Source organism: Notolepis coatsorum, assembly GCF_963971535.1.
Source record: "Notolepis coatsorum genome assembly, chromosome: 9".
Lineage (NCBI taxonomy): Eukaryota > Metazoa > Chordata > Actinopteri > Aulopiformes > Paralepididae > Notolepis > Notolepis coatsorum.
Genome location: NC_140173.1, coordinates 87,169,641 through 87,187,916, shown reverse-complemented (window position 1 = coordinate 87,187,916; position 18,276 = coordinate 87,169,641). Strand labels below are relative to the sequence as shown.

General features: G+C 44.1%; 1 protein-coding gene across 1 annotated transcript in view; it reads right to left on the bottom strand.

Moving 5' to 3' along the window:
- LOC311234691 (uncharacterized protein) overlaps positions 1 to 18,276 on the bottom strand; it is a gene marked incomplete at its 3' end in the record, with an annotated part of 68,439 nt that overhangs the window by 16,542 nt on the left and 33,621 nt on the right. The window contains exon 6 of the mRNA XM_084321934.1: positions 4,257 to 4,708. Coding sequence (XP_084178060.1) covers positions 4,257 to 4,708 — 452 coding nt within the window. The remainder of the gene's footprint in view (positions 1 to 4,256; positions 4,709 to 18,276) is intronic.

The window sequence follows — 18,276 nt, the reverse complement described above, 5'->3', positions numbered from 1 at the left end:
TGCATTTCAATGATAAAAATTAATTAACTTAAAATACTTATTTTATTGTGAGGTTAGCTGCGGACAGAGATAGACAGGTGGAAAGAACCGACCTGATGGAGATAATTATTATATTATATATAGTGTAGAGGCACTAAACCAACATGCATCTCTATGTGGGGGAATGGTATCCAACAAACAGTAAAGTAGCAACAGAGAATGAGACATTTGTTTTAAATTAAACCATTATTTTTCTGCCTAGGTTACATCTCTAAACTCTTACTGACATAAAGAAATCACTTCCTATTCCTTATATTACGGGGAGAGGCTAATAGGTTAAACTCACAATTGATTGATTGATTGAAAACTTTATTAACAGATTGCAGAATGGGTACAATACAGTACAGCTCAATACACACAATTGTTAAGGGGATGCAGACCAGAGAAAGACTTTCGTCTTGTTTACATCAGGGTCCCCCATTTTCAATTCATCAGGACATATATGACATACATGACATACAGATAGACAGTACTGCTACATCTATACATTTATGACATACCAGATCTGCAAATACAGTACTGTTTGTGATACAAAAAGAGTCAAGAAAAGGGAGTATATACATTTGACGTAGAAACTGTACATTGGAGGAGGTTGGGTGGGGTTGTGTGGGGGGGGGTTGGATACATTGGGATATTGACAACCATACTGGGTAATTTACATTAGAGGTGGTTGGGGGGGGGGGGGGGGAGAGAAACACTGTATAAACAAGCAAAACTGTACATTGGGGGGGGGGGACACACACTGTACAAACAAGCAAAATTGTACATTGGAATATTGACAAAACCATACTAGGTAAATTACTGTACATTGGAGGGGGTTGGGTTAGGACATTTACAGGGGCCAGTTTCGAATTGCAGTCTCCCGTAGGTGTCCCTTGAGAGTGGTTTTGAAAGTGGGTAGTGATTCACATTCCTTTACAGTTTTGGGTAGGGCGTTCCACATTGATGTGGCATAATTGCAAAACGTGTTTAGTCCCTTGTTTGAGCCGAATCTGGGTTTAACATGATTTGTGGAGCTCCCTCTGGTGTTGTGATTGTGGTATTCACTGACCTTTGGGAAGTATTTTGACATGTACATGGGTACCTTGGTCGTGTAGTGTATCTTGTAGACCAGGCCCATTGCAAGTTGCTGTACTCTGTCGTCTACTCTAAGCCATCCTAGGTTGGCAAAGTGTGCAGGGGTGAGGTGGGTTCTAGGAGTAAGGTCAAGCAGTAGTCTGACCAGTTTGTTTTGAGATGTTTGTAATTTTGTTTTTAGCGCCTTTGAGGTGCTTTGGTACCATGAGGTGCAAGCATAGTCGTAGTACCCTTGAATGAGTGCTCCTGCCAGAGTCTTCAGGGTATTCTTGTTTACCAGAGAGGTGATCCGGTACAAGAATCGAGTTCGTTGGTTGACTTTTTTTATTACATTGGATGCCATTTTGTCACAGGAGAGATTAGCCTCTAGGATGGAACCAAGGTAGGTAATTTCATCTTTCCTTGTGACAATATTGTCACCCACTGTAACTGAGAAGCTGTCGGTCTTGCTGAGTTTGTTATTTGAACCGAAGAGAATGGACTCTGTTTTGCCCATGTGTAATGATAGTTTGTTATCAGCAAGCCAGGTGCAGATTTTGCCTAGTTCCGAGCTGAGGGTTTTTTCAACCTGTAACTTGTTCTTGTCAGAGACCAGCAGGGCTGAGTCGTCCGCAAACAGGAACAAGTTGCAGTCACAAGCTGACGACATGTCATTTGCATAAATTAGGAACAGTAGCGGTCCTAGTATGCTTCCTTGTGGAACACCACAGCTCACTGTGAGGGGGGGGATAGGGTACCGTTTACCTCCACCATCTGTTCCCTCCCCTCAAGGTAGGATTGCATCCAGCTCACTGATAGACTATCAAAACCAATTGCTTTTAGCTTGTCAATCAGAATGGAGTGATTGACAGTCGAAGGCCTTTTGTAGGTCCAGCATGACCATGCCGCAGTATTTGCCCGCGTCCACCTCTTGTTTGATGTGGTCGTTCAAAAACAACATTAAGATATTATACAATAATATAGCCATACCATCATAAATATGAACAAAAACTAAATCTTTATATTAAATCAAATTAGTGTAAATATTTCAATTCAATAATGTAAATGAGAATAAATTAATATAAAATCTTCATGAACACAAAATCACTATTCTGGCTGCTACATTTCCAATCCCTAATTGTTACCGTGGAACAATTATCAACGAATGATAACATTGCAGCCACAATCTACAACATTATTGATACATACAACATAATATATACAGTAATAACATTATGGAAGTCCATTTCTGTTATTAAATTGAAGTCCAGGTCCAATGTGATGTGTCCGTCTTTCAACATTGAACACTGAAGTCTTCCTAGGGATCAGAGCTTCAAGCACGTGACCCACCAGTTCTGTGGTGAAACAGGCTCTGAGGTTTTGTCAGATGCTCTCTGGCGCCACCAGTTATTGAAGGAATACACTGTTGCTGTCACACCTCAGTCTTCTGACTGCTACCTTGAGCTACTTATGAGCAAAGCCAACTAGGGCACGACATATCTGCAGTAGAGATGTCCGCTGTCACTCCAATACAATGGAGCTAAATGGCACCGGGTTTGTGCCAAAATAATACATTTGAAAAACTCAATATTAAAGCTTTTTTATTTCATTTAGCAACTATTTTCTGTATTTTACTTTTAGCTTAAGTAAAATATCATGTCCTAATGGCTACACAGTATTTTAAATTATAACACTCATAATGAAAGAGTCAAAACAAGCATATTAGATATATTTTATTGACTAAATCAAAAAAGGAGGTACAGAATCTTTGTGTTTGATATGAATGAAGATAAACGGAAATCAGTCACAAAACAAAAATAAGTCCTAAGGATTCCTATTGTGTATACTACTTAGTATAAGTACATGGGGTTCCTATTGTGTATACTGCTTAGTATAAGTACATGGGGTTCCTGTTGAGTATACTACATAGTATAAGTACATGGGGTTCCTGTTGAGTATACTACTTAGTATAAGTACATGGGGTTCAGTATGCTGCTTAGTATGGGAACAGAATGTTTCCCCTCCAGATAAGATAAACCCAAAGGAAAAACATGCACAACAGATGGCTAACGCTGTCGCGTCCCTGACGAAGATGGACAGGAGCACTTGGATTGGTCCCGGGGCGCGGCCCACGCCACAACCCATGTCTGCTCCCGGCTGCCCTTGGGGGGGGAAGGACGACAGGATGGGAAAAGTGCAGGGAGACATTTCATCAGTGCATGTGTGTGTGAGTGTTCCCGTGTGTCGCCCATCTCGCATGTGTGTGTTCTTCTTCTAAGAAAGTACATGGGGTTTCTATTTAATATACTGCAAACTGTGTTTGGGGACCTGTTCTCTTTATTCTTTTCAAGTCTACTCTCAGCTTAAACGGAACAACCAAATGGTTTCTTTCCTGTATGAGTTCTAGTGTGTCTCTTCATATTTCCTTTATCATTGAACCCTTTCCCACAAACTGAACAACTAAATGGTTTCTCTCCAGTATGTGTTCTCATGTGTGACTTCAGATCTTCCTTCCTACTGAACCCTTTCCCACAAACTGAACAACTAAATGGTTTCTCTCCAGTATGAGTTCTCATGTGTGTCTTCAGATTTCCTTTATCATTGAACCCTTTCTCACAAACTGAACAGCTAAAAGGTTTCTCTCCAGTATGGGTTCTCATGTGTTTCTTCAGATATCCCTTCCTACTTAACACTTTCTCACAAACTGAACAACTAAATGGTTTCTCTCCAGTATGGGTTATCCTGTGAATCTTCAGCTGTGTTTGCTGACTGAAACCTTTCCCACAAACTGAACAAAGAAATGGTTTCTCTCCAGTATGTGTTATCATGTGTCTCTTCAGAGCTGCCTTCATACTGAAACCTTTCCCACAAACTGAACAAAGAAAGTGTTTCTCTCCAGTATGAGTTCTCATGTGTGTCTTCAGATCTCCCTTCATACTGAACCCTTTCTCACAAACTGAACAACTAAATGGTTTCTCTCCAGTATGAGTTATCATGTGTCTCTTCAGATTTCCCTTCATACTGAACCCTTTCTCACAAACTGAACAACTAAATGGTTTCACTCCGGTATGATTTTTTACATGTATCTTCAGATCTCTCTTCTTGCTGAACCCAGGCTTGTTAGACAACATTTGTATTTTCTGTGTCTTCTTTTGTTTTACTGCCATCAAACCTGGACCTCCACTCTCCTTCCATTCATCACCGTCATCAGTCTCAGCTCCAGAACTGTCATCATCACCGTCATCAGTCTCAGCTCCAGAACTGTCATCACAGTCATCAGTCTCAGCTCCAGAACTGTCATCATCACAGTCACCAGTCTCAGTTAGAGGAAGCTCCTCTCCCTCCTGACTGATCCAGAGTTCCTCCTGTTCCTCTTTAATCTGGAGGGGCTCTGTGTCCTGGGTTTGGCTGAGCTGTGAGGACTGAGGTTTCTCTTCATCATGTTCACTCTTCACAGAGACAGGAAGCTCCTCTCCCTTACTGATCCAGAGTTCCTCCTGTTCCTCTTTCATCTGTAGGAGCTCTGGCTCCTCCTGGACCAGACTGGGGCTCCTCTCCTGCTGCTCAGGGGGAACCTCCTCTTCACAGATAAACAGCTGTAAGGCCATGGAGTCTAGAAAGAAGGGCATACAATCATTTAAATGTAATTTGTTGTAACCATTGCTTTTGAAAGTAACAAAGAGATAGGTCACTATTTCACACTACTCTCTTAACAGGAAAGTAACAACACGCTGAACCAATATATAGGGATGCACAGATCCTATACCCAACACCACTATCAGGCTGATACTAGCTACATGTGATCAGTATCGACTACAGGTGGTCTGATCCATTACCACGTTGTCATAAAGCATCCTCCTCCACTAACATCCCAGCAGCAGTGCATGGTGGAGAGGAAGGAGGACAATGTTCCTGCTGATTCTGCTTGATGAGATGTTAGACAAAGGTTTGGACTTATTATATAAGGCTATAAAATAACAAGTGTACATGTACACCTCCAATACTGTACATTAGGGGTGGACGGTATAAACGGTATAAACGGTATGAATTTGCTCTACGGTATGGATTTTGACTATACCGTGTAACCGGTAGTGCAGCTCTAAAATAGCAATGACGTCATGTAACCACAGCGCGACTATTTCACTCTCATTTGCCCCTAAAAATAGATAGAATTAGTCATAGATAATAGATATGTGCGAACTGGAAAAAGTTATTTAGGAGGCTTCGCGCAGTGGGCGTGCCAGCCCCTCCCGCACGCATGTAAACACGGGTCTAGTAGTCTAGTGGGACGGGACACGGCACTCCCTGAGCTAACGTTAGCTTAGCTACCGTTACAAAATGACCAAGTCAACTATTCACTTTTAGTTTAATACATGATGAGGCATTGTCTAACCGAACGGTATCTAGTCGGCCAGCTACCAATAGCTCCTGACATCAACAAACGCTCCATCAAGTCTAGTAGAGACGTGTATGATAGCTCCGTTAGCTGTTAGCTCACGTTAACGCAAGTTAGTTCACCGTTCAAAACGAAATGTCCCATTGAACTAAATAATTCACTGAGGCGTTGTATTAACGTTATATATCCGGCTAGCAGTAGCTACAGATAGCTCCTGATATCAATGTCTTATAAGTTATAACACTGATTCGATGCGTATTCGAGCTGAGGGCTTGCTAACGTTATACCAATACAATAGGGTCCAGGTGCAGCGCCGGAGAATCCTGGCCGTAGCTCTGCTCGAGGCTACTAGAGTATAGGTCCAGGTGCAGCTCCGGTGAATCCTGGCCGTAGCTGGAGGCTACTAGAGTACACACAGACAGTGGAGCTTGTTGCGTGGTGGCGATGTCTCACAGATAATACAAGTACAAGTCTAATTATATAATATATATATTTTATAAAAAAAATAAAATTATATAAAATAAAATAATTATTTTTTATCAAAAACGATGATACCGTGATATATACCGTTACCGTCTATGCTTCAAATTATACCGTGATATAAATTTTAGACCATACCGTCCACCCCTACTGTACATGTACACACAACTACATGTACACCTCCATTACTGCACATGTACACACAACTACATGTACACCTCCATTATTGTACATGTACACACAACTACATGTACACCTCCAATACTGTACATGTACACACAACTACATGTACACCTCCAATACTGTACATGTACACACAACTACATGTACACCTCCAATACTGTACATGTACACACAACTACATGTACACCTCCATTACTGCACATGTACACACAACTACATGTATACCTCCAATACTGTACATGTAGCTAGAGCCATATGAAATCCGCGTTCACGGAATCGCGGACGGAATCGCGGAATTAACCATTAAAAATGGAATCAACTGCAAAACGTGGAATATTGCAGAATTTGGCCTAATCTGGACTGAAATTTCGTTTTTGGGTGGAACGTTTGGTGCACACGCGACCGGGGAGGCGGGGACTCTACAGCGTGTTACACACAACACAAGCGGTGCTCAAGCGTCTGGCTGCTTCAGTGTTAACATCGTCAAGAAGCTAAAAAAATCCACAATAAGCCCTCAATTCAGAGCAGAACAGTATCCTAATGACTTTTATGCCTCCGGTGATAAGGTGTTTTGCTAATTCTGTCAACGTTCCGTGGACTGGACCCGCAAAAACACTTGCGACACTATTGTGATTAAATAGCTATAACGTTAGGACATGATAGCTTCTAGCTAAATCTAGTGCACCCATCCATTTGTTTAATGCAAACGATTGTCATTACACACTGTCCTTTATAAACTAAATGCACTTGTACCGGATCTCCTCTCTGGTAAACAAGAACACCCTGAAGACTCTGGCAGGAGCACTCATTCAGGGGTACTACGACTATGCTTGCACCTCATGGTACCAAAGCACCTCAAAGGCGCTAAAAACAAAATTACAAACATCTCAAAACAAACTGGTCAGACTACTGCTTGACCTTACTCCTAGAACCCACCTCACCCCTGCCCACTTCGACAACCTAGGATGGCTTAGAGTAGACGACAGAGTACAACAACTTGCAATGGGCCTGGTCTACAAGATACACTACACGACCAAGGTACCCATGTACATGTCAAAATACTTCCCAAAGGTCAGTGAATACCACGATCACAACACCAGAGGGAGCTCCACAAATCATGTCAAACCCAGATTCGGCTCAAATAAGGGACTAAACACGTTTCGCAATTATGCCACATCAATGTGGAACGCCCTACCCAAAGCTGTAAAGGAATGTGGATCACTACCCACTTTCAAAACCTCTCTCAAGGGACACCTACGGGAGACTGCAATTCAACACTGGCCCCTGTAAATATCCTAACCCAATCATTCCAACCCCCTCCAATGTACAGTCATTTACCTAGTATGGTTTTGTCAATAGTTCAATGTACAATTGTGTTTGTTTGTACAGTGTCTCCTCCCCCCCCCCCTCAATGTACAGTGTTACTTGTTTATACAGTATGCCCCCCGCCCCCCCCCCCAACCACCTCCAATGTAAATTACCCAGTATGGTTGTCAATATCCCAATGTACCCAACCCCCCCCACCCAACCTCCAATGTACAGTTTCTACGTCAAATGTATATACTCCCTTTTCTTGACTCCTTCTGTATCACAAACAGTACTGTATTTGCAAATCTGGTATGTCATAAATGTATAGATGTAGCAGTACTGACTATCTGTATGTCATGTATGTCATATATGTCTATATGAATTGAAAATGGGGGACCCTGATGGAAACAAGACAAACGTCTTTCTCAGGTCTGCATCCCCTTAACAATTGTATGTATTGAGCCGTACTGTATTGTACCCATTCTGCAATCTGTTAAATAAAGTTTTCATTCATTCATTCATTCACTTAAATAGCTATGTAACGTTATAGGACTATAAATGGAAATGATAGCTTCTAGAAGTTCTAGCTAAATCTGGTGCACCCATCCATTTGTTTAATGCAAACGATTGTCATTATACACAGCCCTTTATAATCTAAATAAACTTAAATAGCTATGAAACGTTACAGTACATAGGACTATAGATGGAAATGATAGCTTCTTGCTAAATCTGGTGCACTCATCCATTTGTTTAATGCAAACGATTGTCATTATACACTGTCCTTTATAATCGAAATAAACTAAACTAAAGGTGCCTAAATTATGCATTACTATATTTCATCACAATATAATAGATATAGCTAGGTTACTGACATTGTCATTGTGATAATGTCAGTAGTAGCTAGCTGTATCTATTGTTTACACTTGAAATATGTATTTTTATTTTGTCACAATATTAATTGAAAAATATTGTGTAAAATTGAACTGTATTTCTGAGTTGCAGCACTTAAAAACATTAAATGGACTGTTATATCTTATTCAATTGTGGACATTTATTCATTCCCACTTATTAGACACTATTTCTGATGGTAAAATGAGCATAAAAAGCAAAATACAGAATTCTGAAATATTAAAACGGAAAAAATGGAATTTGGGAAAAAATAAAATGGAATTTGGAAAATAATAAAACGGATTTCATATGGCTCTACATGTAGCTAAGGAAAGGCAAGGGAATCTAGAAAGTAAAACTGGAGGATTTCGAGGTAAGGAGACTACTCCTAATCCACCTCTTAGTACTCATGTGGATTCTGCTTTGTTGGTCAAATCCAGAGAGAAATGAGGACCCAAGTCTCTGAACATAAGAGCAACATTGGAAATCAGGATGAAAAGTCTCCTGTAGCCAAGCATCTCACTGCTGCAGGCCATGAGGTTTGTAGGCTGAGGTTCCAGAGCATTGAGGGAGTGAATCCCTTGAAAAGACGGAACAGGGACTGCTTACTCTTACAGAGAGACGTAAAGGAGGGGACAGGGACTGCTTACTCTCACAGAGAGAGACGTAAAGGAGGGGACAGGGACTGCTTACTCTTACAGAGAGACGTAAAGGAGGGGACAGGGACTGCTTACTCTTACAGAGAGACGTAAAGGAGGGGACAGGGACTGCTTACTCTCACAGAGAGAGACGTAAAGGAGGGGACAGGGACTGCTTACTCTTACAGAGAGAGAGACGTAAAGGAGGGGACAGGGACTGCTTACTCTTACAGAGAGACGTAGAGGAGGGGACAGGGACTGCTTACTCTTACAGAGAGAGACGTAAAGGAGGGGACAGGGACTGCTTACTCTTACAGAGAGAGACGTAGAGGAGGGAACAGGGACTGCTTACTCTTACAGAGAGACATAGAGGGGACAGGGACTGCTTACTCTTACAGAGAGAGAGACGTAAAGGAGGGGACAGGGACTGCTTACTCTTACAGAGAGACGTAGAGGAGGGGACAGGGACTGCTTACTCTTACAGAGAGAGACGTAAAGGAGGGGACAGGGACTGCTTACTCTTACAGAGAGAGACGTAAAGGAGGGGACAGGGACTGCTTACTCTTACAGAGAGAGAGACGTAAAGGAGGGGACAGGGACTGCTTACTCTTACAGAGAGAGAGAGACGTAAAGGAGGGGACAGGGACTGCTCACTCTTACAGAGAGAGACGTAAAGGAGGGGACAGGGACTGCTTACTCTTACAGAGAGAGAGAGACGTAAAGGAGGGGACAGGGACTGCTCACTCTTACAGAGAAGACGTAGAGGAGGGGACAGGGACTGCTTACTCTTACAGAGAGACGTAAAGGAGGGGACAGGGACTGCTTACTCTTACAGAGAGAGACATAGAGGAGGGGACAGGGACTGCTTACTCTTACAGAGAGAGAGACGTAAAGGAGGGGACAGGGACTGCTTACTCTTACAGAGAGAGAGAGACGTAAAGGAGGGGACAGGGACTGCTTACTCTTACAGAGAGAGACGTAAAGGAGGGGACAGGGACTGCTTACTCTTACAGAGAGAGAGACGTAAAGGAGGGGACAGGGACTGCTTACTCTTACAGAGAGAGAGACGTAAAGGAGGGGACAGGGACTGCTTACTCTTACAGAGAGAGAGACGTAAAGGAGGGGACAGGGACTGCTTACTCTTACAGAGAGAGAGACGTAAAGGAGGGGACAGGGACTGCTTACTCTTACAGAGAGAGACGTAAAGGAGGGGACAGGGACTGCTTACTCTTACAGAGAGAGAGAGACGTAAAGGAGGGGACAGGGACTGCTTACTCTTACAGAGAGAGAGACGTAAAGGAGGGGACAGGGACTGCTTACTCTTACAGAGAGAGAGACGTAAAGGAGGGGACAGGGACTGCTTACTCTTACAGAGAGACGTAGAGGAGGGGACAGGGACTACTTACTCTTACAGAAAGAGACGTAAAGGAGGGGACAGGGACTGCTTACTCTTACAGAGAGACGTAAAGGAGGGGACAGGGACTGCTTACTCTTACAGAGAGAGAGACGTAAAGGAGGGGACAGGGACTGCTTACTCTTACAGAGAGAGACGTAAAGGAGGGGACAGGGACTCCTTACTCTTACAGAGAGAGAGACGTAAAGGAGGGGACAGGGACTGCTTACTCTTACAGAGAGAGACGTAAAGGAGGGGACAGGGACTGCTTACTCTTACAGAGAGAGAGACGTAAAGGAGGGGACAGGGACTGCTTACTCTTACAGAGAGACGTAAAGGAGGGGACAGGGACTGCTTACTCTTACAGAGAGAGACGTAAAGGAGGGGACAGGGACTGCTTACTCTTACAGAGAGAGACGTAAAGGAGGGGACAGGGACTGCTTACTCTTACAGAGAGAGAGACGTAAAGGAGGGGACAGGGACTGCTTACTCTTACAGAGAGACAGAGGGGACAGGGACTGCTTACTCTTACAGAGAGAGACGTAAAGGAGGGGACAGGGACTGCTTACTCTTACAGAGAGACGTAAAGGAGGGGACAGGGACTGCTTACTCTTACAGAGAGAGACGTAAAGGAGGGGACAGGGACTGCTTACTCTTACAGAGAGAGACGTAAAGGAGGGGGCAGGGACTGCTTACTCTTACAGAGAGACGTAAAGGAGGGGACAGGGACTGCTTACTCTTACAGAGAGAGACGTAAAGGAGGGGACAGGGACTGCTTACTCTTACAGAGAGAGACATAAAGGAGGGGACAGGGACTGCTTACTCTTACAGAGAGAGACGTAAAGGAGGGGACAGGGACTGCTTACTCTTACAGAGAGAGACGTAAAGGAGGGGACAGGGACTGCTTACTCTTACAGAGACGTAAAGGAGGAGACAGGGACTGCTTACTCTTACAGAGAGAGACATAAAGGAGGGGACAGGGACTGCTTACTCTTACAGAGAGAGACGTAAAGGAGGGGACAGGGACTGCTTACTCTTACAGAGAGACGTAAAGGAGGGGACAGGGACTGCTTACTCTTACAGAGAGAGAGACGTAAAGGAGGGGACAGGGACTGCTTACTCTCACAGAGAGAGACGTAAAGGAGGGGACAGGGACTGCTTACTCTTACAGAGAGAGACGTAAAGGAGGGGACAGGGACTGCTTACTCTTACAGAGAGAGAGACGTAAAGGAGGGGACAGGGACTGCTTACTCTTACAGAGAGACGTAAAGGAGGGGACAGAGACTGCTTACTCTTACAGAGAGACGTAAAGGAGGGGACAGGGACTGCTTACTCTTACAGAGAGACGTAAAGGAGGGGACAGGGACTGCTTACTCTTACAGAGAGACGTAAAGGAGGGGACAGGGACTGCTTACTCTTACAGAGAGAGACGTAAAGGAGGGGACAGGGACTGCTTACTCTCACAGAGAGAGACGTAAAGGAGGGGACAGGGACTGCTTACTCTTACAGAGAGACGTAAAGGAGGGGACAGGGACTGCTTACTCTTACAGAGAGATACGTAAAGGAGGGGACAGGGACTGCTTACTCTTACAGAGAGACGTAAAGGAGGGGACAGGGACTGCTTACTCTTACAGAGAGACATAAAGGAGGGGACAGGGACTGCTAAAAAAAAAAGTGTAAAAAAATTTATTTCTATTTTATTTTTTACGGTATCTCACGTGAATCGATACTCGGTAGTACCGACATGTTTCGGTAAGTACCGAATTCGGTACCCATCCCTAATCCCTACTATTTATATGAATGATATTGTCTCCGATATTGTCAGGATCATCTCTATGCGGGTGACACTATCGTCTATTGTGTTGTTGACTCTGTACAACTACCCATTAAAAATGTACAAGTCTCATTTAATTTAATACTAAATTAAACTGGTACTCAAACCAAACAAAGTTCATGCTCTTCTCTAACATCTGTGAACATTTGCATATACTGTATCTCATCTGTGAATTAGTCTATTATTGAGAGTTAAAGGGGACATGCATTGCTATTCCTAGCACTATTCGGCCAACTTTACACAATTCCTGTGAGTCGATTGAAGACATCTGTATGTTTTTTTTTTTTTTAAATGCATTGTTTTATATTTCTAATCAAGTACTCAAAACCATAATTTTTTCAGCCTCAGGATTTCAGGCTGTTATGGCCTGGCTCCGCCCATAAGCACTTTGAGTGACAGTCAGCCCACACAGTCTGCGACTGGTAGACAGAGAGAGAGAGAGAAAGAGAGAGAGAGAGAGGGGGGGGGTGGGAGAGAGAGAGAGGATTCACTTTTTGTGTGCGTCCAGCAGGAACGTCCGTTATTGATAAGGCCTCCCCCTACCCTCTCTCTCTCCCTCCCTCCCTCTCTCCTTCTTTCTTCTTTTTTTCTTTCACTCTCTCCCTCTCCCGTTCGGGGGTGTGTGCCGTGCGGCAGCTTGTGCTCCCGAATGGGGGGGGTGGGGGGACCTGCGCGCGGAGTGTTTGCACAGTGGTCTCTCTCTCTCTCTCTTTCCCTCTCTCTCTCTCTCTCTCCCTCTCTCTGTCTCTCCCTCGCAGAGTGCATGCAGAGGTGTCAGGTTTCACTCTGCCTCGGGAAGTGGTTTCCACTCGCTGTGTAGTCTAGGTAGATTGTGGGCGGGCATTAGCTCCAACCACAGAGCCAATCGCACCACTGTCCGCTTACCCAGGGCCCCGGTGACGTCACGACATGCCTCAAATCAGGATGACCTAATTAAATCTAGCAGGAAATAGTCTGAGCTGAATGAGAGCAATCCGCCAATATGGTGTTTTGACACAAAAACACATTGATACTAACTCCTATTACTATAATACAATGCTAGAGACTGAAAAATGACATTTATAATGCATGTCACCTTTAAATAATATAATTACCTTGGCATCTGGCTTGATCAGAAATGTGCATTTAAATGCCATGTAGACAACCTTGCAAGTAATCTGTGACAGAAGGTCGGCTTTTTGTACAGAAACATATCCTATGTTCCTATGCTTAGCAGAAGGAGGATTTGTTGAAGCTATTTCTGCTTTGGATTATGGACACATAGTTTATAGACATGCTGCTGCTTCTACTATAAAGCCAGTTAACACTATGGTCGCCAAAAACGCCGTAGGACGTCTTTCCTCGCCATGCTCATTCTGCGAGAGACGCCGTAACACGTCTTTGATATCAATATTTCAAAAATCTGTGATCGAAATCATATTTCTCCTCCGGGGACCTGAGATATACTGCTGGGTTCCACTCAACTCTCTAACGGTTCAAGAGCGCCATCTGGTGGCAGATCGCCCAACAGGAAATGACTCGCCAGACAGGAAGTGCTCACCCATATTTCGTCCGGGCACTCGCGATCGTTAGCAGGACTCCATCTCAACACACTGGATAATCAATCGCTCGCCCTAACTCAACAAACAACGTTATTTGGACGTATATACTATTATACAACCTGGAAATTGATCGGGCATTTCTCCATCCCATAATAGAAACAATTCTGTTCCATGCTAATCTGCCAACGGCGCGAGGAAGCCACGGTGAGTTGCAGCGTTATTTTCTAACGTGTTGCATATAAACTGCTCTGATGATCATATGACCCACCCTAGATGAATGATATAACGTTGCCCACGGAATTATAAACGACCCCCCGCCCATCCGGTCATCATCAGATGATACGTAGTAACTTCTAGAAGTACCTCCAGTTGAAATTTATTATCTGGCACCGATCGCTACCAAACTGTATTTGATCATCAATATAATGCATTTGGGGCTATAAATCAAGTTCTGAAGAAAGCTGCAGAAAACGATAAAAACATACTTATACTTTAGACCATATTTTAGTATGAATATGTGAATGAAAAAGTATAACGTTGCTACACCCTGAACAATAGATATAGGACTTTGAATGGGCCATGATAATGTCAATTTAGCAATACAATTTAAAAAGTTATAGCCCTGCAAAGAAGGGGAACTTCTCCATAGACAAATAGAGATGGCGAGGGATGGTAAATTATTAATTTAACCATGGCGATCAAAGTGTTAAGGTCCCCAGAGTTTGCACTGAATTAGGAAAACCTGCTTTTAGCTTCTGTGCCCCCGACACATGGAATATTTTGCAAAGCACTTTAAACTGAACACTTGAGTATCCATTGGTCAGTTTAAATCTATAATAGCCGACCATTTGTTTTAATTGTTTAAATGATTTACTTTTCTGTTTCTATATTATTTTTGTATTATGTATTGTACCTCTCGACATAATTGTAAATGTTCTTTCGAGATTAAATAAAGATTGTAATAGAAATTATGCTAAACTCATTGACTGCCATGCTGTTTTTCCATCTTTACTCCCTGGCGCCAGCATTATTGACAATTTTCACGATGTTTGCGGACCCATGGTATATTCTATATTATAGCTATGGAGACAATAGTATGTATAATTTGTAGTGCTGTCAGGCGATTACAATTTTTTAATCTAATTAATTACAGGTTTTGTAATTAATTAATCTAATTAATCGCATTTTAATCGCATATTTATATTTCATATTCATATAAATATTTAAAATTCAAGGACATTACATTATTGTGGCAGGTGACTGATCAATTAAATACACCAAGAAGAATGCTTTAGAAATCAATTTTATTAAATAAATAAAATGAAAACATACCTCTCAATAAGGTAACATTTGTTGCTGATACAGCTAACAGTTTACACTAAGCTACAGTATCCTCAAATCAGGGTCTACTGCAGGGTCTACTGCAGGATCTAGTGCAGGGTCTACTACAGGGTCTACTGTATGCATGACATCTATTCCTCAGCTTGTTTACATTGTCTGAGTGTAAGGCTGCCCTCTTCTTTTGGACTATGTGACCTGCAAGTGAAGAATGCTTTAGAAATCAATTCTATTAAATTGAATAAATAAATAAATAAAATGAATGAAAACATACCTCTCAATAAGGTAACATTTGTTGCCGATACAGCCAATAACAGTTTACACTAAGCTACAGTATCCTCAAAAATCAGGGTCTAGTGCAGGGTTTACTACAGGGTCTACTGTATGCATGACATCTATTCCTTGAGCCAATTGCTAAGACAAACAAGCTTCAGCTTGTTTACATTGTCTGTGTGTAAGGCTGCCCTCTTCTTTTGGACTATGTGACCTGCAAGTGAAGAATGCTTTAGAAATCAATTTTATTAAATTGAATAAAATAAAATGAATGAAAACATACCTCTCAATAAGGTAACATTTGTTGCTGATACAGCCAATAACAGTTTACACTAAGCTACAGTATCCTCAAAAATCAAAACAGCCCACAGCAAGCTAGTGTCTGGGGGCATGACTACAGGGTCTAGTACAGTGTCTACTACAGTGTCTGGGGGCATGACTACAGGGTCTAGTACAGTGTCTACTACAGTGTCTGGGGGCATGACTACAGGGTCTAGTACAGTGTCTACTACAGTGTCTGGGGGCATGACTACAGGGTCTACTACAGTGTCTGGGGGCATGACTACAGGGTCTACTACAGTTTCTGGGGGCATGACTACAGGGTCTACTACAGTGTCTGGGGGCATGACTACAGGGTCTAGTACAGTGTCTGGGGGCATGACTACAGGGTCTACTACAGTTTCTGGGGGCATGACTACAGGGTCTAGTACAGTACGACCTGGAATAGTTTAGGGAATAACAGCAATGATACTTTAATGATTATATACTGGACACACTAGGGGGGGGTTAATCCGGTCGCTTGTAAGCCGACAGGAGTAGGAGGGGGGGGGGGGGGTAGAATCCGGCTGCCTCATCCGGCCAAGGGTATCCCAGGTGAACCCACTGTAGTGCCGTTCAATGCGCCGGCGATCCTTGGACCACAGATGAAAGCAGGTGGACTCTTTGTGGGCCGGCGTCATCCGGTCCACGGAGGAGAGACGTGAAGCGACCTCGTCTTGCAGAGCGTCTCCTCACCTTGCGTCCTCTCCAGGGGGGGGGGGTTCCAACACACGGCAGTGTCGGGGGTCTTTATCCATGGAATAATCAAAGTATACAAAGCATAATCCGTGCCTGGGAAGGCGGGCTGTCGTCGGCAGAATAATCCGGTATACAGGTCCACTCGCTCGTCGGCTCTGGGGCTCCTCGGGTGCAGCTTCACGTGGGGTCAACCACCCTGGATAAGCAGCCAGTTCTCTGCCCGAAACGATTGGGTACTGACTACGGTAGTATTCTCACCGCACGAAGCACTATATATTAACAGACTATTATTAGCTTAATAGACTACGTCCAACTCGACGATATAGTGCCAAATATGACTATTCAAATATTAATATACTGACTACAGGGTCTAGTACAGTGTCTACTACAGTGTCTGGGGGCATGACTACAGGGTCTACTACAGTGTCTGGGGGCATGACTACAGGGTCTAGTACAGTGTCTGGGGGCATGACTACAGGGTCTAGTACAGTGTCTGGGGGCATGACTACAGGGTCTAGGGGCATGACTACAGGGTCTAGTACAGTGTCTACTACAGTGTCTGGGGGCATGACTACAGGGTCTAGTACAGTGTCTACTACAGTGTCTGGGGGCATGACTACAGGGTCTAGTACAGTGTCTACTACAGTGTCTGGGGGCATGACTACAGGGTCTAGTACAGTGTCTACTACAGTGTCTGGGGGCATGACTACAGGGTCTAGTACAGTGTCTGGGGGCATGACTACAGGGTCTACTACAGTGTCTACTACAGTGTCTGGGGGCATGACTACAGGGTCTAGTACAGTGTCTGGGGGCATGACTACAGGGTCTAGTACAGTGTCTGGGGGCATGACTACAGGGTCTAGTACAGTGTCTGGGGGCATGACTACAGTGTCTAGTACAGTGTCTGGGGGCATGACTACAGGGTCTAGTACAGTGTCTGGGGGCATGACTACAGGGTCTAGTACAGTGTCTGGGGGCATGACTACAGGGTCTACTACAGTGTCTGGGGGCATGACTACAGTGTCTACTACAGTGTCTGGGGGCATGACTACAGTGTCTACTACAGTGTCTGGGGGCATGACTACAGTGTCTACTACAGTGTCTGGGGGCATGACTACAGGGTCTAGTACAGTGTCTGGGGGCATGGTCTACTACAGTGTCTGGGGGCATGACTACAGGGTCTGGGGGCATGACTACAGGGTCTAGTACAGTGTCTGGGGGCATGGTCTACTACAGTGTCTGGGGGCATGACTACAGGGTCTACTACAGTGTCTGGGGGCATGACTACAGGGTCTAGTACAGTGTCTGGGGGCATGGTCTACTACAGTGTCTGGGGGCATGACTACAGGGTCTGGGGGCATGACTACAGGGTCTAGTACAGTGTCTGGGGGCATGACTACAGGGTCTAGTACAGTGTCTGGGGGCATGGTCTACTACAGTGTCTGGGGGCATGACTACAGGGTCTACTACAGTGTCTGGGGGCATGACTACAGGGTCTACTACAGTGTCTGGGGGCATGACTACAGGGTCTACTACAGTTTCTGGGGGCATGACTACAGGGTCTACTACAGGGTCTGGGGCATGACTGCAGGGTCTAGTGCAGGGTCTAGTGCAGGGTCTACTGTATGCATGACAAATCTATTCCTTGAGCCAATTGCTAAGACAAACAAGCTTGTTTACATTGTCTGAGAGTAAGGCTGCCCTCTTCTTTTGGACTATGTGACCTGCAAGTGAAAATAGCCTCTCACATGGCACAGAGGTAGCAGGAGTAGCCAGATATTTGCGAGCAAGAGGAGACAGCTGTCCATAGGCTTTTGCGTGAGCTGCCCACCACTCCAGTGGACAGTCATTCATTCCGATGCTGGGCTCAGCTTTGTAGAGGTCTAATTGTC